The sequence below is a fragment of the Danaus plexippus genome, chromosome 14 (assembly GCF_018135715.1).
Source record: "Danaus plexippus chromosome 14, MEX_DaPlex, whole genome shotgun sequence".
NCBI lineage: Eukaryota > Metazoa > Arthropoda > Insecta > Lepidoptera > Nymphalidae > Danaus > Danaus plexippus.
The window spans coordinates 68,935-93,551 of NC_083546.1; the positions used below are offsets into that span (position 1 = coordinate 68,935).

The 24,617-nt window shown below is 43.3% G+C and overlaps 4 protein-coding genes across 9 annotated transcripts; 2 read left to right on the forward strand and 2 right to left on the reverse strand.

Annotated features, from left to right (window-relative positions):
* Positions 1-6: 6 nt before the first annotated feature.
* Positions 7-7,424, reverse strand: LOC116769834 (PHD and RING finger domain-containing protein 1-like). Its single transcript, XM_032661031.2, has 9 exons — positions 7,287-7,424; positions 6,732-7,205; positions 6,324-6,419; positions 5,809-6,252; positions 5,401-5,697; positions 779-5,216; positions 600-694; positions 319-447; positions 7-239 (listed from the first exon to the last, which is right to left on the reverse strand). The coding sequence occupies exons 1-9, from the start codon at positions 7,422-7,424 to the stop codon at positions 135-137; spliced, it is 6,216 nt and encodes a 2,071-aa protein (XP_032516922.2). The 3' UTR covers positions 7-134.
* Positions 7,115-11,471, forward strand: LOC116769839 (zinc finger C4H2 domain-containing protein). Of its 4 annotated transcripts, none has more exons than XM_061522562.1 (6): positions 7,115-7,224; positions 8,137-8,220; positions 8,563-8,734; positions 9,593-9,771; positions 10,302-10,484; positions 10,715-11,471. In XM_061522562.1, exons 2-6 carry the CDS (start codon positions 8,162-8,164, stop codon positions 10,839-10,841), a joined length of 720 nt encoding a protein of 239 aa, XP_061378546.1. In that variant the 5' UTR covers positions 7,115-7,224; positions 8,137-8,161; the 3' UTR covers positions 10,842-11,471. The 4 variants fall into 4 exon arrangements, with proteins under 4 accessions (XP_061378546.1, XP_061378545.1, XP_032516928.1 ...); XM_061522561.1 differs by lacking the exon at positions 7,115-7,224 and adding an exon at positions 7,672-7,764; XM_032661037.2 differs by lacking the exon at positions 7,115-7,224 and adding an exon at positions 7,833-7,956.
* A 2,965-nt stretch (positions 11,472-14,436) lies between these two features.
* LOC116769837 (regucalcin-like) lies at positions 14,437-16,717 on the forward strand. Of its 2 annotated transcripts, none has more exons than XM_032661036.2 (5): positions 14,437-14,690; positions 15,228-15,386; positions 15,475-15,684; positions 15,772-15,984; positions 16,113-16,717. In XM_032661036.2, exons 2-5 carry the CDS (start codon positions 15,230-15,232, stop codon positions 16,448-16,450), a joined length of 918 nt encoding a protein of 305 aa, XP_032516927.1. In that variant the 5' UTR covers positions 14,437-14,690; positions 15,228-15,229; the 3' UTR covers positions 16,451-16,717. The 2 variants fall into 2 exon arrangements, with proteins under 2 accessions (XP_032516927.1, XP_032516925.1); XM_032661034.2 differs by having other exon boundaries at positions 14,446-14,748.
* A 1,838-nt stretch (positions 16,718-18,555) lies between these two features.
* Positions 18,556-24,412, reverse strand: LOC116769386 (regucalcin-like). 2 transcript variants are annotated; one of them, XM_061522560.1, is made up of 6 exons: positions 24,256-24,412; positions 20,600-20,756; positions 19,762-19,965; positions 19,246-19,461; positions 19,063-19,175; positions 18,556-18,791 (listed from the first exon to the last, which is right to left on the reverse strand). In XM_061522560.1, exons 2-6 carry the CDS (start codon positions 20,754-20,756, stop codon positions 18,570-18,572), a joined length of 912 nt encoding a protein of 303 aa, XP_061378544.1. In that variant the 5' UTR covers positions 24,256-24,412; the 3' UTR covers positions 18,556-18,569. The 2 variants fall into 2 exon arrangements, with proteins under 2 accessions (XP_061378544.1, XP_032516344.2); XM_032660453.2 differs by lacking the exon at positions 24,256-24,412 and adding an exon at positions 22,520-22,662.
* Between the last annotated feature and the right edge of the window lie 205 nt (positions 24,413-24,617).

Below are 24,617 nucleotides of genomic sequence, written 5' to 3' on the forward strand. Positions count from 1 at the left end.
AATGACTCAATGTTGATTGTTTATTTAAATCTATAATATTTAAATAAAACGTTAAGTAAAATAAATGTCCGTACATAAATTATAATTACAATAATCTGATAGATCATCTGCACTACACTATAAGTATCACATCACTAGACGATTCCCATTTTGTGTTTTTTTCTGAACTTCTTGACGTAGGCCTCCACCAGCGCCTGGATCTTGGTGGGGTTGATCTCGCCGGACTTGTTGTGGCAGATCTGCGAACCGAACCGACATTTACATTACGATTACATAATACTAAACGACTAGAGTGACACGAACACAACGTGTCCGGACCTTGGGCACGGCGCGCCGGAGGATGTCCTTGTACTCCTCCTTGGTGACTCTCTTCTTGTTGTAGTGCGGCTTCAGCACCAGCTTCACTTCCTCGACCACGCGCTCCTGACGGTTTAACTTCTTCAGGTACTGCAAAGACAAAGCACACATCGAAACCTCAGCGTATCGCGGCGCGCTAACCTCGCGTGGTTCAATTTCTATGGGACTTTAAACATATTTTATATCCATGATACTCATTCTTATTCTTTTCGTTAATGTGCTAATGGCGGCACGTGACTCACTTTGCTCTTGACTTGCATCGCGACGGCAGAGCTCGGCAGTTCGTCCAGGATCATGAGGTTGTCGTCGTCTATTCTTACGTCGACTTGCGTTTTTCCTAAAAAGAGAAAAGAGATTTCATTGATTTGGATCATATTATTTGACGACCGTTCAGCGTCGCCCCGGACACGCGATCACATACCTCTCTTCCGCTCGTGTCTGGGAGCGGCGCGCGGGCGACGAGCCGGTGGCTCGAACAGCTCACCGAAGTCGCTGGATCCCGGCGAGTACGGGGACGAGCCCGCGTCGGGCAGCAGGGCGGGGGGAGGGGGGCGCGGCAGACGAGACACCTGCATCGGCTTCACCGGGTTCGATTTGATCGGGGACGGCTTGCCCGGGAACAGCTTGGGAGGAACCCGCGTCGGTGACGGAAGCACGATGCGGGGCGCGGGTGGCTGTTCCGGAACACCCGGCGGAGGCTCCGGGCTCTCATCACGAGTCGATTGCAACAGCGCCATAACCTTCTCGACCGGCGACAGTGGGCGGCGATCGATCACTTCGTCCGCAGACAGGTTACTACGCTGCGCGGCCTCCAGCGTGATGAGTGCTCGGGGAGGAGACGGGGGTGCCACCGCCGCCGCCGCCGGCGGGGAAGCGGAGGCCGAGCGCGTCGGCTCGAAGGGATCGTACGCGTCCGGCGAGTGGGGCTCTTCTTCGGGCGGCGTGTGCTCGCGTTCGGGAGGAGCGGCGGCGGCGGGCTCGGGTGCGAGGGGCTCTGGCGGCGTCTTGGGACCGAGTGTGGGCGCCTCGGCGGGAACCTCCGCCACTGGTGCCTTTTCCTCCCCCACCTCTCGCTCGCCGTGGTCGCTGTCGCTCAGGACGATCACGTTCTTTGGCGATGGAGTCAGTTCCCGGAAAGGCGAGCGGTCGAGGTCTATGATAGCCACGGGCTTGGCTACCTCCACCTCGAGCGGGACGGCCGCTCGTCTTCGCCGCCTCCTCTCACGCCGCGTCTCTCTCCGCCTTCGCCGCTCGCTCTCTTCGCCGCGTTCCTGCTCTTTAAAACTGACGCTCACAAGGATGTTGTCGCCGGATGTGAACACTTCCTTGGAAGGTCCGGGCGCGTCCCGGAGTCTCCTGCGGTGTCTCTCCGGGTCTCGACGTCTTCGTTCAAGACGTTCCGGGACTTCTTCGAGCGCGAGAGGCGACGGCGCGGGTTCTGGCGAAGGCGTGCGAGGAGAGGGTGGGCGGGACGCCGGGGATGGAGGCGCCGGCGCCGGCCGAGCGCTCTCGCTGCGTCGTCGTTTTCGCTCAGGGGAAGCGGCCGCCGGGACGCGACGAGTCGATCTTTCTCGCTTCTTCTTTTTGAGGGTACGTCGGGGCGGACTCCCGGTTGCGGACCGTCGGCGGGCCGGTCGGGAGCTAGATCGTCGTCGCTTGCGACGCATGGGGCTGCGCGCGGGGCTGCGGCGGGAACCGACACGTGGGCTGGGGGAGCGTCGGGCGACAGAGCGGCGACCACGGCCTGGGGACGTTCGTCCACGGGAAGCGGTACGTCCGCGGACGCTATTGCGTCGCGAAGGGGACTTTCGGAGGTTAGGTGATCTCCGACTTCTCGAGGTCGCCTGGCGTGCTGCGCTCGGCGAACGTCGTCCTCTGGACACGGAGCGCTTCAACCGCAAAGGTGAAGCCCGGGGTCTCGAAGGTGACTTTCGACCCCTGGAGAATGATCTACGAGGACGCGAATGCGATCGACGAGTTTTGGACGATGATCTGCGGATTCGGGAGTGAGAACGCCGAATTCTCGAGGGTGAGCGACGCGAGCGTGAGGCGGGGATGGGTGAGGGATCTCGACGAAGACGTGTGGGTGTGCGTCGAGGAGATGGATCTCTTCGGCCGGGGGGTGAAGGCGACCGCTCCGGCGGAGACAGCGAGGGCGAGCGCTCCCTCGGCGACACATCTCGTCCGAAAGGATCCTTGAGCTTCCGTCTCTTCTCAGTAACGAGCGAGCGCACGTCGTATCTCTGCAAGTCTTTCCGTTTCTCCTTCCGCCGTCGTTGTCGCACGTCGTTGTCTCCGGAGTCCCGCCGATCTCTTCCCGACTTCTTTTCTCCTTTATCTCTATCTCTCTCTCTGTAATTTCTCTCTTTGCCACTTTTACTAAGTTTCTTGAATGTTATTTCTGTTTTCTTTTTGTTTTTTCCTTTGTCCTTTTCTTTATTTTCTTTCTTTGAGTCCTTCTTCTTCTTCTTCTTGACGTTTTCATCGCGCGCAGTGATCTTCTTGATGACCTCTTTCTTTTCGTGTACCTGCCCCTCCTCAACCCTCAGCCTAACAGGCGAGGCTCTTGATCCGTTGGAGGGCGCTCGTTCGTTCTCCGAGAACATCTCGTTGCCCTCGTCTTCCGATATCATTTCGGTATCGAGTCCCTCTAGTCCCTTGTCTCTCTCGTTGTCGAAAGAGGCGTCTTTGTTAGATTTATTTTCATCTAGACATGGTGTGTAGCTGCGTTCGTCCTCCGTCTCGCTTATAGACTCAGTCATTTTTTCCACATTGTCGTCAACTTTATGATCGTTTTCATTACTTATTCTAGTGTCTTTGTCAGGATCTATGTCTGCCAAATGTTCAACTCTATAGTCTCTCTTTATGTCGCTACCTGAAGTATCCTCACAATTTTTTGTGACCTCATCAATATTATTATCATTGCTCTCCTTGCTACTTTTCGAAGGGCTCTGTTTTCTTTCTTTGTTTGTATTCCGTGATCCGTCGTTCTCTTTAATCTCTTTTGAAGGCGTACTAATAGTTTCTTCGAAACTTTTACGTTTAGAACTCTGCTTTAGTTCTTGGACTCGTCCACTTGGTTGTGAGTCATCTTCGTTCAATGCAGCTTCTTTATTCCTCGCAGCTGCTGTATCGAGATGCTCTTTCTTAGGACTATCATGTTTTGCATTTAATTTGTTTTCATTAATTTTAGGGTTCACGTCTAACTTCTCTTCCAGACCGGCATCCATGCTCGTGTCTTCTTCGTCATATAAGCTCACCTGTCTCTTTATCAAGGATGGCGTATTAAGTTTTATTTTTATAGGATTTCTAGTATTTGTAGTGATCGGACATCGTTTGGATACTTTTTCTTTATATTCTTCTTCGGACTTCCTCTTTTCATTGGATTCAGTGATACCATAAAGCGGCTTGCTGGCATGTGGCCGAGACACCTCTATTTTCTTGTCTTCAGCCTCCTTGGTCTCAACGGGCGAGGTGTCGGGCGGCGTGTCGTCGTCCTCCTGCACGAGGTCTTCGAGACCCTCTGTCGGCCGGGGCTCCGCCGGCGGCTCGTCGGGAAGGTCGTTGACGTAGTTCGCTATGTGAACACTTGCGGCTGAATAAATTGAAAAATTGGGACAGTCGCCATCCGACTCGTCCTCGCTTCCGTCTCGGTTTGTCTTCATTCCAGGAGACGAGATGAGGTTCCGGTGTTCCTTGAGCACCTGGCGGACCGCGCTGTCCAGGACGCTCGGCGGCACATTCATGGTGCCTGCGTCGATGCCGGCCAGTATGTTCTGCACACTCTCATCGGCCGTCGACTCTGGCTCGTAAGAGTTGTGCTGAGGCGAGGGCGGGGCAGGTGGAGCGGGTGCCGTCTTGTCTTCCTCCCCGCTGTCCTCGTCGTGTGTGGGTTCGGTGGGGTCGTACTTCTCAGTGTCGATGATCAGGCCGGGATCGCTTCTCTCGTCCTCTGATTTCTCCACTTCCGATGCTTTCGGATAAACGAAACTCTGTTGCTGTGACGGTGATTGATAGGGATGCGGCTCCGGAGAAGGGCGAAAAGCGGACGGGTCCGTCTGCGGTCGGTAGGGGGGCGGTTGAGGTTTGTCCTGGTGCGGAACGATGCCAGAAAACATATCGACGGTAGGATTCGACTGCGGCATCTGTCTGTCGGTCATCCTCATGTCGACAGGATTTTCAAAACCTCCGAACGAGTGTCTAGCGTGCGGCGGCGGGCCGGCGGCGGAGGGCCCGGCCGGGGCGCCCGCGGAGGGCCAGCCGGGAGCGCCACTGTATCGGCCGCCGTCATTTCGATGATGGTTCACAAAGCCGCCTCGTCCGTTGTCCATCCCCAGCCTACGAGATCGGTCGTAGTAGGAATCATCGGCATTGGTGAATTGTTGCGGCCTGCGGGGGAAGGGGTCATAGTAGTCCGGGTCGTCTCGCCGCATGCCGCTGTTCTGGTAGCCGCCGTATCCCGCGGGCCGACCTTGGTAGCCGGCTCCGTAGCCGGAGTCGTACCCTCCGCGGTTGAACCCTCCGTTGGCGTGATGCTGATCTCTCCCGTAGCCGCCCCGGTACCCCCCGCCCCAGCCTCCGCCGCCGCGACCTTGCCCCGGGTAGGATGGCGCACATTTCACAGCTTCTTTGGCCTTGGACAAATCCACTTTCTCGTCTTCTTTCGTTTCTGTGACGGTCTTCTTCTGCTGGTTCTGTTTCTGCGTCTGCAGCTTTATATTGATGTTCCCGTCTACTGTTATCGAAACTAAAGAATTCTTCGAATGCAATAAAGTCTGACTCTCCAAAATGTTAGACAGAAGGTCCGGCGCCGAGGAGGCGTGCGGGGGAGACGGAACCGAAACGATTTTCCTTCTCGCCTAAAAATTGAAATATTTAATTTTAATACACATATCTACTAAAAACGCAATCGTATTCCGAATTTTATGACATTTTCAATAAACTATGAGATTGTCGAGATGCGTCCAGTTTATAACTGATTATATTTATAACTAATCCTTGTATGGATCTTATATCTTTGGGAATAAATTATCAAATACTGACCTGTCTGTAAGCACTGAAGATATTGGAGGAGGGTCTCACTGCGACGGCGGTGGAGGCGTCCTCCGAGACGGTATTGTCCTCATCAGAGAAATATTCGAGTTCATTGGGATTGCCCAAGAGACTCAGCGACGGTATACTGGCTCTGTGCCTATTGACTGTGAGGTCCTTGACCCCGCGGCCTGTGCGTGTCACCGCCGACACTTCCTGTCTCTGACTTCGCTGTGACGCGAGCTTGGCCTGGACGCTCGCACGAACATAAGACCTTCGAGCCGCAGTTCGAGGTTGACGTTTTTTTACCTAAAAGATTGAAACATTTTTCATTATTATTCGCATTTCACATTAGCGTCAACGATTCAGTTCACAACAGGCCAATAAATTAATATATTTTAAGTTATAATATATCCTCACCCTTCTCTTTTTAACCCTCCTTTTGATTTTTCTTGTGATGGGGAATTTACCATTTTCCTGTACTTCATACTCTATAATGACAGTTTTGGTTCGTCTTCTTTTGTATTTCCGTCTGCGGGTCGTCGTTCGTCTTCTGTTGATGGACCGAGATGTTGTTCTCAGTGTACTTCTGGTCCCCTGTGAGGTTGTTGGCTGTTCATTTCCATTGTTAGTGTGGTTGCTACTGGAAGTTGAAGGTTCTTCGACTGATCTTACATTCCTTGCTGACCTTCTCACATTTCTTGGCTGCCTCAAGGGTGTAGGCCTCGGCCCCACCGGCAGGTCGAACTCAATAATACCATCAAACAAGTCTTCCACTTCAGACAAGTTGATTGCATCCATCAACTCCTGGTCATTATCAATATCAACAAAACAGTTTGGACACAGCCATTGATCTGCTGGCACCTGTAACACAATAGTAACAATAAATCTAATGCTCCGGGTTACCCCAAAATGTAAGTCAAGCGTATGGTGACCTCTGACAGAGGGGGATTTAAACAGTGCATATGGAAGCCAAGATCACAGCCATCACACAGCAGCATTGTCTCCTCACTCTCCATGCTTCTACAAATCTGCAAAGAATATTCTTCATTAACTCAACTATTATAAGAACTTGATGATTAAATTTATGCAATTGGTTCCAAAACATTAATTGTAAGTTGGATAGCCTTTGAAAATCTTTGTTTGGAGCACAAACCATAACACAAGATCAAGTGAGAATTTTCACTCTAAAAACCTCCTTCTAAGATATATAAGTTTTCCTTAGTATATGTAATAAGTATTAGTTGACCTAGTTATTACATTACCAACACTTCATTGTTGGGTCCCTTGCCCTAAGAATGTTACTATTGTCACATCAGACTTATAAATTACATCCAACTCACTTCACATATAGTAGGGTCTTCCACAACAAGTGCTTCAACAGAGGAGCTCCGTTGCACTGTCCGGACCGCCTCAGTTCGCAGTACCCTCCCTCCGATACATGTTCGCACTATTATAGAATTAAATGTTAGCCTATCTACAGGACAGGTGTTTACGTTTTTGGACCATTCTGTGATACAATCCAAACAGAAAATGTGTTCACAGATCTCTGGAGTGCCAATCTCTTGATTTGTAAAGCGCATTAAACAGATTGAACACTTGTCAGAATTTCCTTCTGAGCTATCGGATGCGAAACCGGAGTTTGTTTTATTTGTGGCAACATTGTCTTTTCCGGGAGGTGAACGATCTGTTGTCCAATCGGAGCTATCACTTTCAGCGTCCGAGTCTCGTAGCTTCGGAAGTATGCGCCTCCGCCGACTGCCCGCGCAAACGACGGAGCTTCCGCTGCTATCACTTGCCTCCTCATCGCTGATGACCTGAAAATCATCACCACCAGTATAGTAACTCCTATACGACTTTTCAAACTGCACCAAATATTCATAAGATGAGACATTTACCCTCAATCTTTTTCTACGTGTCCCCGCCACGCCAACGCTCTCGTCGCTATCAGAATCTGATGTTGCCGAGAGCACCACGACTTGCTTAATCTTTCGTTTCAGCCAAGCCGGCGACTCATCACCACCTTCCTCACTCATTTTCTTCGTAAACACAGCGTACAAGAAATGTCTTAATACGCGCGACACGAAGCAGTCCGCAAAGGTGTAAATGACCTTTGCGTATCAGCTTTTACGACATCTATGGAGAATGCTATAGTAATCATTCAGTTTTTTCATAATAATACATGTATGTTAGTTGTTCAATTACATACAAATGTAACATACGCGATAATAAAAAGTATTTTTATATTTTGACAGCAAGCCGCTCTCAATGGTCATTCCGCCATTTTCATTCCGACAGATCACAGATTCGTCGCTTTTAATTATTTAAAGCATTATCTACATAACAGATAAAAACTAACTAAAATATGTAAAGACCGTAAGTTTATTTTGTTTATGATTATGAAAATATATTTTATGATATATTACAGATAATACTTGATCAATAAAGTACTAATTTTAGCTCGCTGAAAAAAATTAACATCAAGATATAAGTTTTCATAATACAAGTTGTATAGTGTATACAAATGGATGTCGATTTATAATCGATTATAACTATTTGCTTCTCATCGTATGTGAATTCTGATTTATTTTATGTAGAATGTAATCGAAACAGATTATACTGTTAACTGTTACTTGTGTCTAGTCCCTCACTAGTTACCACTCTACTGATTATTATATTTCAATTTCATAATCTGATGTCTTAGTGATACAAGACTGCCGCGTTATATTTTCATTTTCCTTTTTATAGGGGAGTTATTTTCGCTTTGCTAAACATGACCGCAGAGAACGAAAGGGAAATATATCATAAATTAGAGGCCATGAAGGAGATTAGGTGAGCTTTTTAGTACATATTACTTAAAATGTTTTCATACCTGTAGACTCGATCAATAAACACTTGACATCAATAATTGTTATTTTTACTTATAAATGGTATTATAATTAAAGATATCAGTGATTATTTTTTTCTTAGTATTAAAGGTTACTACTTATAATAATTTGTGTATCTACTTATAATAATTTCATCACATATATCACAGATGTTTAGAAAATATTCTTAATATGAAAATAGGGTTCTACACGAAACGACATGGAACAAAATAATCGAAATAATATAAACAAAAAATATTGCTGTCAAGTAATGAAGGAGACTATGATTAGAGATATTTATTTTTAGAAATAAAACCATAACTCTGGAGCGACTAAAGCGTAGTATACTTAACGAGGTGCGATCAGGCGACCAAGAGGGTCGCTGTCTGGCGCAGTACAAGCGAGAGATGGAGCTGCTGCAGCAGGAGAAGATGAGCCATGTAGAGGAATTGCGCCAGATACATGCTGACATTAATGCTGTGAGTGGGCATTGCATGACCTATATTACTATTGCATCATATGAAAACTCTCTAATATTTATTAAAATTTTGATGTAGACTGCAGTGTTTAAAAGATACTAAATTATAAGTATTACATCTAGTGATGTTGTACGCAGACTAAAAGTGGCAAAACATGAAAAATATTAAGAGCCAAAGTCATAGAACATATATATTTAATTTTGACAAGAAAATGCTTTGTATAAATTTTAATAATATAATGTTATTACCATATCATAATATTCTAGAGAAACCCACATGATAGAGCATGTTTAGCGAGTCATATCACAGCGGCTAACAAAAGCACACCATGTATATGGGAACTGATTCACAAGTCCCACCTGGTGTTTATTATTGCTTCTATTGTAAGGAGCGCTACTTGTTCAGTGTTTATTAGTGTAGTGGTTGTTTGTCCGCCCGCATACTTTATGTTTTATTGAACGTTTTACTATTTCTGGATCTGAATATGTTCATTCACATTCTTGTTTCATTTTTACTATGTTTTAAAATAAGACAATGTTTTCTATAAACGAGTTATATTGTAATTATAGAAATGGTTATTCTTAATCTGTGAACCGTTCTATTTAAAAATATATCTTGTCTATTGAACTTCATATAAAAGTACTTATTAAGTCACCATTGTCTTAGTTTATTGAATTGAAAAAAGTATCATGAGTCTTGTGCAGCATAACAATGCTGTCACACTATCAGCTATCATCATTACAAGATAACTTTCTTTATAGGTTGTCATGGGCTGTTAAAACTGTTAAAATTGTGATGAAAGTGAATTGTTGAAGGTTTTTAGTATTCTATATGTATCCAGCACCATTGTTTGTTAAGATGGAGACTGTGATAAAACAAACGGAGGAGAGCATGTCACGCAAACTGACCAGCGCCGCGCGTCTCCACGAGGACTACCGCCCGCTCAAACACGAGGTGGACCTGCTGCGGAGACAGTGTCTAGGACTGGACAGGCTGCCCGAGCTGCACGAGGAGGAGGGCAGCCCCGTCACGCCAGAGTTAGCATATACACTAACACACGGACACATTTACACACACACACACACACACACACACAAACAGATAAAGACGCAAAAAGATAACTTAGAAGTATTACAAATACATATGAAAGTTTTAAAATTCACCTTTCATAATAATTTTGTACAAAAATTTATGTTTTAGAACTCCCTATGGACACTTTGACAATTTCCAAAGAAACGAGATAAACATCGTTTTCAAAATTATATGAAATACAAGAAGAGTGCACAGCCATGTTGATCGATGAGCTGCGGCTTGGTCAGACGATACGTGTATTACATTACGTTATACTACATTGTTATCGGTAACATTTAAATTCGTGTTTGGTCTCGAATTTGCTTTTAATTTTCATATTTAAACTTTATTTATTAAAGTCTGCAGCTCGTTTTCCTGTACTTATCTCAGTAGGTCTCGTGGTTTACAATGTTTATCTTGTTTCGTTGGCCTTCCTCCGGCCACATGGTCTGTGTGTCGTCTGCACGTGTCCTTAACGTTATCTATCGGCCCGCAGTCGTTTCCCGGCGGGTCTGTCGGGGTCACGGTCCCTATCCGTGGGCGCTGCGGTGGGCGCGGTGGGCGCAGTAGGGGCGGCGGGCGCGGGGTCTTTCCTGGCTCCGGCTCCCCGCAAGCCTCCGCCGCCGCCGCCCGCGTTCAGGTCTGCTCTCGACCAAGATTTCCTAACCGTCTCGCTCAGGTTCGGTTCCGTTTGTTTCGTTGCACACTCCCCTAAATCTCCCTCCCTCCCTCTCTCCCTCTCCCCAATCCTTCTCTCCTTCTCTCCTTCGACACTCGCGTCCGATGCTTATATTTTTATTATTTCGTTATCCTGCTTACCGATCGTAGCATGTCCGTCTCGTAAGCGAGTGCTTGTTATTTCGTACGTGCGTGTGTATCCACTAACCGGTCGGGCCCCACAACCCACAGACAGCAGCCGCCGCCGATGAAGTCCTGCCTGTCGTGTCACCAGCAGATCCATCGTAACGCGCCCATCTGTCCTCTGTGTAAGGCGAAGAGTCGCTCCAGGAACCCGAAGAAGCCGAAGAAGAAGTGAACCGCCCGCCCCGCCCGCCCTCGCCCGCCCTCGCCCGCCTCCACCAGACGTCGGATATATCGAGATGATATCGGACTCGATTGTTTAGGCAGAAACTCGTGTCGCCGACCCGCGGCGCGAGTCTGCGTCCGGACAAGTCTGTTATAGTTTAGATTTTAGATGAAGTGAGCCACAAAAAGTCTTTGTAAATATGGCTGCGTGTACGTTTGCGTTTTTAACGAATGTAATAAGTGTAACAGATCTGCCGCTTAGAGTTATAACATTATGATTAAGAAATGAGCTAGTTAATAGTGAAAGTTGTAGCTGCCGTAGTGGCCTGTACCAGGAGCTGTCGGAGCCGTCTCGCGGCGCGCGTCGCCCCTAACATATCATAAGCAGCTCGGTTCGTGCGGACGTGGAGCTCTCGCCACGATGTAAATATTGTAATACTTGTGCCATGTTTGTTGTTCGTTGTGTAAATATTCATGACATAGATTAAGTAGGTTTAATACAAATCAGTATCTACTCCGTGTGTGCGAACTGTGTTCCCCGCCCGAGCCGGGGCCAGCCCGCTCCGTGCTGTCCTGATCGCCGAGCCGCGTGAGGGAGGACACGTTTTATAATATAATACTTTGATGTCGGCGGTGTGTACGACAGTGTATTTTATTTTTGACCCTCTACGAATCGATGCCGGTTTTAGAGTTTTTATTTGACCTAACGTCAAGGTAGAAACCGCACGATCTTTACACATGAAAGTAAAAAAATGCCAGGAAAGAAATAAACCAGAGTTTAAATAACTTGGAAAAATCTACTCACACGAGTACACATTTACACCTCGACTCGTGACACTTCTCGCGTGGTTTCCAGTTCACTTCAACGTCGTTGAGTGAATGAAAGTTTACTGTTGCGTTTTCTGAAATCGTTTGCTTAGAGTTGGTTTTGTTAATGAAAGATAGTGAGCCTTGCATACACCGCCTTAGATAAGTGACGACTTTGGACTAAAGTTTTAAAAAATATACAAGAGTTATGCGAGAAAATGGTTGTGGGATGTGCGCCCCCGGGGAGCTCCGAAATTACCAACTGAAATCCAACGGTTACCCTCATTGCCTTAGCGGAGCACCATGGGGCCTCCGTCTACAGTTCTCTAGGGAGATCATTTGCCAGCAACGGTACCCGCTCACCACCACTCGCGGTGAGCACGATGGTCCTCTGGAATGGAAACCTCAAGCAAGGTTCGAGAAATTGCTGCAACCTTTGACACAAAACTATTTTTTTTTTATAATAACTGGAGAGTGCTTGATTATCATTCCACGGAATGGTAGGTAGGTATGAGGGCGTATCTGAGTAACATTCTACTTGCTCCTGACTTGAAGTGATCTAAATTGTACTTGAGTGGAAACACACACGCCACACGCTACGCTGAGTGTACTAAGGAGGCACCGTATTACTTCATCCGGATATGGCAGTGCGGGGAACGGCTGTGCGTTTGGTCGTCGTAGGGTAATAAGGGGTGGTGGGGCTGAATTAGTTTTAGTCTCGATAAACGGTCCACAGTTAAGTAATACCTACCTAGTAACCGAAGGAGATCGCTGTATTTCTAAGGTACTATAGCTTTCTTTGAGTCCAATAGTTTTTATTTGAATGCTTCAAATAGCTGGTTTTAATATAAAAGCACATTTAAACCAAAGCGGAATGTTAATAGTTAATATTGTCTAAGATAAGGTTGCAAAACTGAAATAAAATGCAGAAACCCGATTACTTTGCGGTAAGTACGGTGGAGGGACATAATATGAATTAACCCAAATATTAGTAATACTTGTATGTTCAGATTACACATTGATGTATCGCCGTCTGCCTCCGAGGGCAGTGTTGTGGCAGAATGATGATCCGACGGCGCGTTGTTGTTGGAATTAATTTAATAACAAAAATATGATCGTAGGTACTTCCTGCCGAGAATAAAAAGAGTGCCAAAAGACCAATGAGCACCTGCTACATGTATATCTTAATTCCAAAACGATATCACGTTTTGGAATAATCTTTGAGATAAAATAGATAATTATGTACATAACATAATTATCTATATTTATGTACATAACTGTGAAAGTGTGTTTGCTTTTAATTATAAAATCTATTATAATTTATTGTTTACTAACCGTCGCTGTAATGCGAGTTTTACAAGGTACATACATTTACAACACAGAAAAGGCACCAAATTCTTAAATAGCATTTTATTTGTGCTAAAATTGTTCAATATGGAATGATATGTAGGATTTTTCCATGACGACAATATAATTACACTGTAATCACATAGAAGTAGTAAAGAAAAAACAATCTGCAATTCATTCCTAAAGGCTCATTTACAATCATAATTCCTGTCATAGATGTTGTCACGATCTAATTTTTTTTGACGGGTTTCGGGATCAACCCTGACGAGACGAATATCATGTTTGCAAGAACAGTCGTCAATAACTTAGCTGTACATACGCATACTTGAAATCGTTAGTAATATACATAGGTCATAGCTTGGCTAGATTATACAACAAATAAAAAGTCAATTGACACGAGAATATGAGGAGCGTCGAATTTTAATAAGTTATGGTGGGTTTTTGAGTCTCAATACTTCACGTGCAAACAATCTTACCAGGTCGTCTACTTGTAACAAGGTATTAAATTCCGTTGGACTCGGAACTATACACATAAATAACAGGACTGTACAAGACTTTAAAACTCACTCAACGAGTTTCTCTACTAAACAAGATTTGAAAGAATCCAGATAAATAAAGTAAAAGTATTAAGTAGGATAGAATGAAAACTGCGTCTAGACAAAGGTAGTGGAGGACAAAGTGCGGTATGACGGAGCGACGATATATGAAAGGGGGTGGAAATGGAATTTTACCACAAGTGGCAGTTCCCTGCTTAGAAGATAAAGCTGGAAAGGATATTTAAATACAATCGTTAGATATAACGTTCTTAGCCTTTTTATTTAATCGTTTTTCTTTAATTGTTAACGACATCTGTACACAGTAGCCTGTCTTTTTAAGGACCATGACAACTTGGAAAATTTAATGTGATTTGACCAAGAGGACATGTGTAAGAAATAGAAATTTATTCCTATTCATGATATTATTATGAACATTAACCTAACGCTGATGATCGCGTTTAAGAATAAAAAATATAAAAGATTTGAGGGAATATGGTTTCGAGGGACATTAAGTACAAGTCTCGTTGTCTCGTCAGTCAAAATGCTACAGACCAAAGCGAGTTAATACTTAGAATGACCTGGACATTTGACAACAGATTGATATGGGTACGTTAAAGAAGGCTAAGACAGTAGGGGAATACCTCATTCAAAACATTATTTAAAAATGAAAAAGGGAAATGTGACAATGTTAAGGTAAAAAGATATAGTTACAGAAATATTTGGCTTTATCATAAATAAACTCATTACTGATAAAATTACTCTATCAATTACAAACTGGAGAGACAACCGCTTACTGTTTTATTCATATTTTGGCTGAACTTTTTATTTTCTATTACCTTTAAAGCATGTGTGTAATTGCATCTTCTTTTTATCAAATTTATTTAAAATCTTGAAAACAATTGTAAATATAATTCAATTCTGTCTTACCAACCAACTAACAATCATATATAATATTCGTTTCATAATAGCAAATACGAGTTGAATTTAATAATGAATGAAACGAACCAATCATGAGCGGACCAATGGCCGAGGATTATACAATCAGCTATGACTGGCAATGACCATTTATAACGAGCCGTATCTCACTGCCGTCTCCTCAGTCCTCACTCTTGAGATCGAGTAATCCTGACGGCTCGAGTGTTAGTACCCGGAACATACCTCACAAATTGGTAATAATATAATTTTGAGTGTATCTGGTCTTAAACAAGTTTTTCTAAGAAACGCAAGGTGAGTTCAAGGTGGATACTAACCGAGATATAAAATTTATAATGCAGCGTTCGTTCTTATATGTAATATTGAAAATGGTAAGTTGATTTAGAGTGTGCTCGTATCAGGTCGGCGACATCGCGTTATAAGGCGATCGTTTTAAAGATATATGGGAGAATTAAAATATCAAAAAGATTTGCAAAGTTGAAATCATTCACTTGAGAACGAAACATTAAATAACATTGAAAGCGGTCTATAATAATAATCTATTGAACGTGACTTGTTTATAGAAGTTGGACCGATAATATTATTTGTTTTAGCCTCAGCTGAAGTAAACATATTAGCATACAATTACTTACAAATGTATTATTCTTAATTAAATAAGCATTTGTAGAAAATAGTAGGACGCAAGTTACTAATTATTTAGTAGAGATGATTTACAAATGATTCTATTTATTAGAGTTTATATTGTGAATTGTGAAACACATAACATGTTCTAGACATGCCTCTTAAGATAGAGAAGATAACTGATCCGCTGACGCTTGGCGAGGGTCCTCATTGGGATGACAGGCAGCAGGCATTGTTGTTCGTGGACATCCTCGCGTGTACTATACATAAATACGTGTTGTCCTCTAAGAAACACACGAAAACTAAACTCGGTAATATTTATATATCACTCGCATCAAACACATCGATATTAAAATTATATTTTATTGTACTAGTGATTGTATCGTTTTGGTTTGTTAGACGGTCGACCGGGCTTCATAGTACCGGTGGAGGGCGAAACGGACCAATATATAATAGGTTTGGAGTTGTCCTTTGTCATAATACAATGGGACGGCGAGGAAGGCAGCCCGGCGAAGGTTCTCCGTACATTAGCCGACGTCGACCAGGACGTGTCTCCCAAACCCAGGATTAACGATGGGAAGGCCGACCCTCGAGGGCGGATTTTTGCAGGTAAAGTATTAATTGGAACGACTTCTGGATCACTGAAGCTCTTTGTGTGTAAATATTATTCATATACTTTCTCTGTGTTGTAAATAGGCTCCATAGGCTATGAGAATCCTCCTGGTAAGTTTTCGCCAAAACAGTGTTCACTGTACCGTCTGGATAAGAGTGAGGTGAAGAAAGTGTGCGGAGACATAACGGTGTCCAACGGACTGGCCTGGGACCTGGAGAGAAAGGCCTTCTATTATATCGACAGCATGGACTTAAAGATTAGGAGATACGATTACGACGTTGACTCTGGGGATGTTTGTGAGTGAGCCGTAGCGTAAGACATTACATAAAGCTTTCATTTGACCCTCGCTTTCTAAGTTATCGTCAACATTCAAATTACAATAAAGGGTCAGCATCTAATATAATTAATTTTTTTAAACTTTCAGCGAACATGAAGTATATATTCGATCTGCAGGCCAACGGTGTAGAGGGCTTCCCTGACGGAGCCACGATAGACTCGGACGGTAACCTGTGGGTCGCCGTGTTCTCAGGCTCCTGCGTCCTCCAGGTGGATCCGGTCCGAGGGACATTGATACAGAAGCTGGCGATCCCCGCCAGTCAAGTGACCTCCGTTACGTTCGGAGGTCCCGACTTCGATGTCATGTTCGTAACATCGGCCAGTGTCGACTACACGGGCCCCCAGGAACCTCCCGGAGGGTGCACCTTCATGATCACAGGCGTCGGAGCCAAGGGTCTTCCTAATGTTTGCTACAAGCTCCAGTAAACTTTTTTTCAGTACAGAAACTTTCAAAAAGTAACTATACATTTTTAATCTCTCTATTAAAACTAACATCCTGTAAAACGGTTTTATTATAAAGCACTAATCTATCCGACTCAAAAGCGAATTAAATGTGCCGGTGAGGACTGGTGATGAATGACTCTCCTCCCAGCTGTCTACCTCGGAGCGGAACTGGTCATTACGTCTATCAATTAATTTTTTTCACCACACTTGTTGGTACATTTTAATATCAAATAAATGAGACATATATACCTTCCGTAGTATTCATTTGCAAAACTTACAATACTCACTGGACATAATGTTTCTATAAGCTGTACAAAGCACAAAAAATATAATTCAGGGATAAATTTAGGTACTCATATTGATCATAAACGAAATAACATCTTTGGAGGCTAAAAGAGATGGGTTGCGTCTGTAATGAAACAGCTCAAACAAGTGTCACTCATTACTATAAGACATTGGATGACATCGCCGTAGCGTAGCCGACTCACTCACTCACGCCTTTCAGTCACAGTTCATATATCACACAATAGAATATGATTATTACTGAACCCGATAGAAACTAGCGTGTTATAAGTCCTAGAAAGAGATTGTTACAAAAATCTTCCACAAAAATACAATATTTAAATAGCAGTGTGAATAACCAGATGACACGTATGATTTTAAGTGAAAACTGTAGTGGAGAGTTTTATGAAATACAAAAAGATGACAAAGATATTAGTGTGGAGTGTGGGTTAGAAATGTAGAGAGGTTGTTTAAATACTATGGACAGAGTTGGGTTAAGATCTCAGATCCGTTCTGATCTCAGTTCCGTGTCCTGTATCTTAAACATTAAACAAAATCTGACTCCAGAGCCATCGGTTATAATTACCCAAGATGAACTTAGCTCGTAAATAACAAGTCAAAGGTTATTTTCTTAAAGGGGTTTGTATTATTTTTAGGCGATCAATTGTTTTACTTAAATATTCTCAGTATGACGTCACAGTCCGTTTAGCGACGGAATGTTTTCAGTCGTCTCCTGACAATTCTGAACTCGCCAACTTAGTCGTATATGAGACGAAACCTCTTAGCGTTCAATGGATTCAGCGTGCGGGTGCCGGGTCCATCGCGTTGCAGGGAGAGGAGCTTTTACAGTGCTTGGGACTTGCGACCCAGGTGTAGGTTTAAGGGGCCCCTAACTAACTCGCGTTAAACGCTCACCTCCACTGTCCAAGCTCCTCTCTCTACCTAACCAAATTTGAAAAGAACCTACTAGGGCTGCCTTCGAAGTACGTTCCAAGAATTCAATTGATGTGAGTTCTGGACAGGCCCAAGTATTTAGTAGTTTGTAGAGAGATTTACCCGTTATACCTCTCGCTCCCACTTCTACCGCGTATAAATCCACGACGAACTTATTTCGAGTGAGCTCGTAATATTTGTTGACCTTGATGGTATGGTCTTTGGGGTGGTTGGTTTGACAAGGAACCGTGAGCTCTATCATCACAACGCGCTTTAAGATTCGCGAACATATAAATATGTCTGGTCTGGAGGCCGACGCACAAATATCCTCGGGGATTTTGTATTGTTTTTCATACGTATCCATCCGTAGAAATACAAACGAGCATCTGAATGTAGCGTCGTTGTCGTTTCGGTGACGAAGCATGACGTTAAATGTTTCTGTGACATACAGCGATCGTTATAGGAATAATAAGTCATATGATGTGAGGCGTCAGACGACCATAACAATAATTTTAACATGTCATATACTGATGATGTCTAAGACATGTTTAACGTCGATGTCTGTTTCATCGCAACTCGCACAGTGATCCTATTTCGATGAATGTCTTTTCATTTAAGAGTCCGTTTCTTTTCGGTGGTTAGAGGTTAGAGGTTTTTTAAAATTTTATAAGATTTAGTTATATTATTCCAAGCTACATTTCTTTAAAAACAGATTCATGTTTATTTTAAATCTGTCGTTATTAACCAGTGTTCCAGGGACGCCCGCCTCCTACGATATGGATGAGTGAGACTCAATCCATATAGTATTTTATACAAAGTCAAAAGAAGGTTAACGAACTTCAAAAAGTGTCAGGGAATAAAAGACAAGGGTTATGATTCTAATATATTAAAGTTTAACATTGTTGTTGGGATGTCCGCGGGCCCCGAGGCCGGTCACCTTGAATGTTGAGCCGCAGGGTGGCTTCTGTTCCTGACCCCTGTTCATGGAGGCGGAGGTCACGTACAGCACGTCCAGCGCAGGACCTCCCCACGTCACGGAGGTGGTTTGCAGCGCCGGGATGGGGACTCGCTGGAGGAGAGCGCCCTTCACGGGGTCGATCTTCAACACCTGGAGTACAGGAATAGTGGCAGTGGAGACAATAAACTAAACAAATCATTATTATCTAATACAGATATTTAATTCCTTTTTAAATGTGGTTTCTTTAACGGCGTCTTTTGTTTCGTCTGCTAGTGTGTGACGTCACGCGAGCTTGATGGATTCCATGTTTTTTACCGTTACATCATTTTTGAGTGTCAGAAAGCTCGTGTCCTAATGTTCCTGTCTAAAAGTGTGTGTGTGTGTGTGTGTGTGTGTGTGTGTGTGTGTGTGTGTCCTTTACCTGTGACCCGTCGAAGTTGGCGACCCACAGGTTGCCGTCCGTGTCTATAGACATGCCGTCCACGATGCCGTCCAGCCCGTGATCCGAATACTTGAATATTATCGTGGGGTTCGCTGGAATGTCATTATATTGTATTATATGTGTCTGTATTTCATGATAAACTTTCCACCCGGCGACACTCACAGATGTTGCCGGTGTCGATGTCGTAGTCGTATCTTCTGATGGCGTACTCGAAGGAGTCAGCGTAGTAGAAGGCGCTTCTCTGCGGGTCCCAGCACAGACCGTTCGAGATATCGATGTCCTGGGCCACGCGGGACACGCTCCCGTCCCGCTCCAGGCGGTACAGGGAGCCCTGCTTCAGGTGGAACTTACCCGGCTCGTACTCGTGACCCATGGTACCTGACCAAAGAGAGGTAAGAGAGGTCTAATATAAACAAGAATGTGTGGGAGGGTCTGGAGACTCGAAAGCTTTTAACCGATCCTAGTTCATGCTTCCGACATTTCTACATTTAAGTAACGTCATATTTGCCTATTTCTATTTTACTGAATTGTTACAACGCGACTCAGTGTGGATTTAAATATAATCATATCATGCAGTGTTACTTATTGACATTTAATTATTGTGCATGTGTGCGTGTGTTCATGTGCGCATTTCTGTGCGTGCGTGAGTTTGAGTGCATGTATGTGTATCGTCCTCACCAACAAACAGTCTCCCCCTGGGGTCCGCCTTGGCGTCGTTGATCCTGTTATCGGGACTGTGTTTGTCCAGCTCGGCCAGCTCCCTGATGACGGTGGCGTCCCCGCCCTCCCCGTCCCACTGAACCTCCACCACCCTCCTCTTCAGACCGACCACGAAGCGGTCCAGCTTCCCTTCCACCGGTATTATAAAGCCGGGCATGTCACCTGGCCAGACACACACAGCATGTTACACCACATGTCACATACGTATATTAGTCTCTCTCTAATAAATTAAAGAATCTGAATCTGCCGCTGAGGGATAGCGCTTATGTGGTACGAACATATATATTTCACGAAACAAAGAGAGTTTTTAAGAATGATGGTTAGTCTTTAATTGTGTGCGACATACTATACAACTATAAGCTATTAATCATATAAGAATTTTCTCATTTATAACAGAGTATTAGGGCTAACAGTATGGAAATAGTGTAATCGACGTGTAAGTGTTATGTAAAGCCGATGGCTTCCTACCAACTCGTCTTCTAGAACCCACTTATGTTTAAGAATTAAGATACAGTATCTCTTCTACAGATCGTATCCTTATCGTCATATCGCTATCGATCGGTTGGATAGCACCTGCGATAACGTTTCCTGTGGTCTTGTAACGTACTTACTTACCGTCAACTTCCAAAACATCCTCTCGTGACGTTCGCGTTGGAGCGATAATAATTATAAACTCTGAGTTAAGGATCATTATTAGTCATTTTATTGAATCCGTCTCATTTAAACTCAGTTTTTTTTTATTTTTTTATAAAATAAATTGATATGCACTCTCATGTATAATATGTTTTAAACTCACCTAGTTTGGCTCTAGTATGTTTTCCGTTGGAAGGGTTGTATTTGTGAATGGTCTTGTCGAAGATGCTGACGAAGAAGAGGGCCTGGTGGTCGTGGGACCAGTGAGGACCCTCGCCCAGCCACACGGGCTCCGTCACCGCCTGCACTTGGGGGGCCATCTGATGGTTAAACAGAACACACTTATATCTACATCCTCTTACAACGTCGCATGTTCCGGTGGGCTCATGTTTGTGTGTGAGTGAGGAAACTTGCTCGCCGGTTATGTAATGTGAGCATACCTACTTTTATAAAGTGACGTCTGAAGACAATAAAAAAGGAATGTTGAAAATACTAAAAGGGCACGGACATGGACACATGGACAGGTCAGTATGAAGACAGATTGATGGCTTGATGGCACCGATAGCAAAACGTCAACAAACCTGAAGGAAATGAGTTGTATCTGGGATGTATTGAAGGCACAGATTGATGGAGTTAGAGAAGAACAAAACTGCGGCAGGAGAATTATAGGTTGACTAAGAAATATAAAAAAAGTATTTTTTAATATTAAATATACGGATAGGATTCTATAGGAGAGGACGGCGCAATGAAACGCGACCCACTGAAGTAATGTCGAGTGAGAAAACTACCTTCACCCTCAACGAATATCATAACACATAATATCGACACGCTACGACAACCCTCACACATGGTGGTGTGAATGAAGACATCAATGATACGAGCTAGAGCTGAGGTCCCTGGAGTTAGGAGGAGCCATAGGACGAGCATCAGGACTAACGACTGGCGGGAGAGGACAGACACACCGCAGGTTAGTTTAGAAAGGTTTATGTAAATAATAAGGATCATTACAAAAGAGGCTACGAAACCAGACTTTGGAGAACAGATCGATAGAGGAATTGAAAGAAACGCTTACACGAATGACCTCGTGCATCTCAGGTTTGCGATGTTAAATACTGGGACTAAAGACCTAGGGAGACGTGGATAAGGAAGCATTGATCGAGAGTCGATTTGTGCGGATAAACATAGAGACACATATAAATGTATACAGGGTGAGATAGGCAGCCACCAAGACCATATAGACATCGGCGCGGGGCGTTCATAGATATTACATATATTTTTTAAATCTAGCGACATTTATATAACACTGAAGAAATTAGAATTTATCCAGAAATGATCGAATAGTGTGATATACTCGTATCTTCAAGTAAAGAGATCGAGGAGAGGTGTGTCCGCTTGGCTATCATGTGCATACAGACGGTATAGAGAGAATTGGTCGAGCGAATGGCGAACTAAATATATTTGGGGATTATGAATGACATTTGATTGACAATAGATTTTTTTTGTGTCACAATAAATATAGTAAAGTAATATCTACAATATATAAGATGCTGGATAACTCTTATAAAAGTATTTGTAATAGGAAACCCTGGAAGGAGGGATCGATAGAAATGTTGACGAGGGAGATCTTAAAACGTGTGCAAATACACGGAAAGTTGGAACGAGTACCTATGTTGTGAGAGGAAGGCTACAATAATGTTTCTAGATGAAAAAGTGCAGGAACATCGGGAGTGAAATGAACGAACAAGAAATTACGTAGAAATATCCTTCATCGAATTATAAAGGATGTCTTTCAGATCTATTCCTCTGTAGATTAATGATTAATAGATATTAACATTGTAATCATTTCTTTGCGTGAACTCGGTCTCATTGAATGTAGTATGTTGGTATGTTGCCCGTCTTCCGTATTTTAAATCTCTCTATGTAACGTAATTTATGATGATGCTAGTTTTTATTATGTGTTTGTATCATACTAATGTATCATACACTAATAATGTTTGTATCATACACTAAGTATATGATGCCAAGAGTAAATTTTTTCATGAATAAGTAAAAAATATTAATAAAAACATATAAAATATCACACCTGCATGTCTGTTATCATTTATCGTGTGTGACTTCAACAATACTTAATTTACTGGGTTATCGATCACTCTCACAGCGCGATATTTAATTGAATTACGCTAAGCGAAGTCAAAACAAATCCGTCAATAAACCTATTGTCACTATGAGATCCTTTCTCGACACTTACAGTGGCTGTGATTCAGTACACGCGACACTCTACACTCTACACACTCACAAGTCACAGCTCAGTGCCTAGAACACGGCTAGTGTGTGACACGACCAGCACGTGAGGCTGGTACAGCGCCTTTACTACGAGACGTTGACTTACGATAACTGTGAAGTGGGTTAATGGCGAAGAATATTCAAACATCGTACAGGGTCAATGAACATTTTAAATTTCACTTACGAACAAGTTTCCAAATGTTCATTATATAACTTCTTTTAAAACCCGTCTGTCCGACTGTGAGAGAACTGAAGAAGGTTATTTTACTCACATCATAACCTTACCTTTGGCGTGCGTGAGCGTCACCGGGTTCATTAAAAATCAATTGACGCTGTAATTTTAAAATATACTAATACGAAACTCAAACTTAAATAATAAAAATGTTGAACCCGCGTCGTAACGAGTGAATTTAACAGATAGAAACGAGATTAGGCAACATGACACATGTACATACCTGATACCTACATAGAAGACAAAAACTAGTGACCCAGCGCTCGAATGGGTACTAGAATTAATATATATATAGTTCGTTCATAACGGATATTAATTTATACCGTAAATGACTGACTTAAGTCATATCTGTGTTGTACTAAATATAAAATAGGTGTAGGACGTCTCGTTATAATGATTAACACAGAAGAGGAAATTAAAGTTCAAAAAAACTAACGCGGCCGGGCTCCATTATAATATACGGGACTGAGAAGAAAATATATGTGCAATATTTGAGATTGTAACAAAGTAAAGGAACATAGGGGGCAGTCTTAGACACGAGATGGGAGAATTAAAGAAAATATTGAATACAAGACTATAGACAGATATATATTAATTGACTGTTATATGTATGTAATGTTAGTGTGTCTGTTCTCTTGTTATATAAGGAGAGCCAGGGGCTCCGAGTGTCATAGATGTGTTCACCGAACGTTAGCATCCCACACTACACACCAACACCGTTTGCAGTTGTTATATGTAGTGCTAACTCGGGTTATCGAATGAAAAAAAAGGAAACGCTTCGTGACGCGGGCGGGGCGCGGGCGGGGCGGTGTGATACAAACGTCTAGTAGTAGTGTGTTATTCTAATCACTCCTGAGCCGGGCTGTGGACCTTTTATTAATCATATCATCTGATTGTATAACAATTCCTGGTCATAATTTTTATATTTTTAGTTCGTGATAACATATTCTACACCTTGTATGAAGAGTAAGAAGAAATGCATTATAAGAAGTCTCGGTTACATACATTAACATAGATATAACCGAGGAAAACGTTATGTATAGAACAGCCAGACCGAACCAGGTTAGTCAAAATATACAAGAAATGCTCCATCAGATTACAACTACAACGAATGTCTGTACGTGCGTAACAGTAATGGAATATTGAACAGAGCCTTGAGGCAGGGACGCGAAACAAATGAACACTGACGTCACAAAAGATAAAATTGTCAGATCAGAACGACTAGAGAGTCTCACGAGGGTTAGAAGAGGATACTGTGAGGTCTTCTTAGGAACATCTACTTGAAAATAATATGAACGACTTACGTTTGAAAATACCACAGTAGTTAAATGTGAAGCGAGTGAACAGTAACGCGCGGCACTAACGACAGATTCCTTAACGTTATTATATATAGAGGTCGCTGTATCTAATCAGAGACAATCTCTTTACAGCACTCGCTATTATCAAACATTCAGTTACAGATATAGCTTCACAAAATATATGAAGCGCGCTCTCAGGAAACTGGCGATGCTGATAGACATTTATTGATAAGATTAAAGAACGAGCCGATCCACACTCGGCCACTCTTACCACGACGGCATCGGGCCGACCTTACACGTCGATACGGTACGCCTTTATATAATATAACACGCCGATACGTTGGATAAAAAAAATAAAGAAATACAAA

Bases quoted from the DNA above. Each gene is read 5' to 3' on its own strand.
- LOC116769834 (XM_032661031.2), bottom strand. From the start codon at position 7,424: ATGAGTGAGGAAGGTGGTGATGAGTCGCCGGCTTGGCTGAAACGAAAG. The intron at 7,206-7,286 runs GTAAATGTCTCA...GATGATTTTCAG, and splicing joins CACGTAGAAAAAGATTGAGG to GTCATCAGCGATGAGGAGGC. The intron at 5,217-5,400 runs GTCAGTATTTGA...TTCAATTTTTAG, and splicing joins TCTTCAGTGCTTACAGACAG to GCGAGAAGGAAAATCGTTTC.
- LOC116769839 (XM_061522562.1), top strand. From the start codon at position 8,162: ATGACCGCAGAGAACGAAAGGGAAATATATCATAAATTAGAGGCCATG. The intron at 8,221-8,562 runs GTGAGCTTTTTA...ATTTATTTTTAG, and splicing joins GAGGCCATGAAGGAGATTAG to AAATAAAACCATAACTCTGG. The intron at 8,735-9,592 runs GTGAGTGGGCAT...TTGTTTGTTAAG, and splicing joins TACATGCTGACATTAATGCT to ATGGAGACTGTGATAAAACA.
- LOC116769837 (XM_032661036.2), top strand. From the start codon at position 15,230: ATGCCTCTTAAGATAGAGAAGATAACTGATCCGCTGACGCTTGGCGAG. The intron at 15,685-15,771 runs GTAAAGTATTAA...TGTTGTAAATAG, and splicing joins TCGAGGGCGGATTTTTGCAG to GCTCCATAGGCTATGAGAAT. The intron at 15,985-16,112 runs GTGAGTGAGCCG...TTAAACTTTCAG, and splicing joins CGTTGACTCTGGGGATGTTT to CGAACATGAAGTATATATTC.
- LOC116769386 (XM_032660453.2), bottom strand. The intron at 19,462-19,761 runs GTGAGGACGATA...CTCTTTGGTCAG, and splicing joins CAGGGGGAGACTGTTTGTTG to GTACCATGGGTCACGAGTAC. The intron at 19,176-19,245 runs GTGAGTGTCGCC...ATGACATTCCAG, and splicing joins CATCGACACCGGCAACATCT to CGAACCCCACGATAATATTC.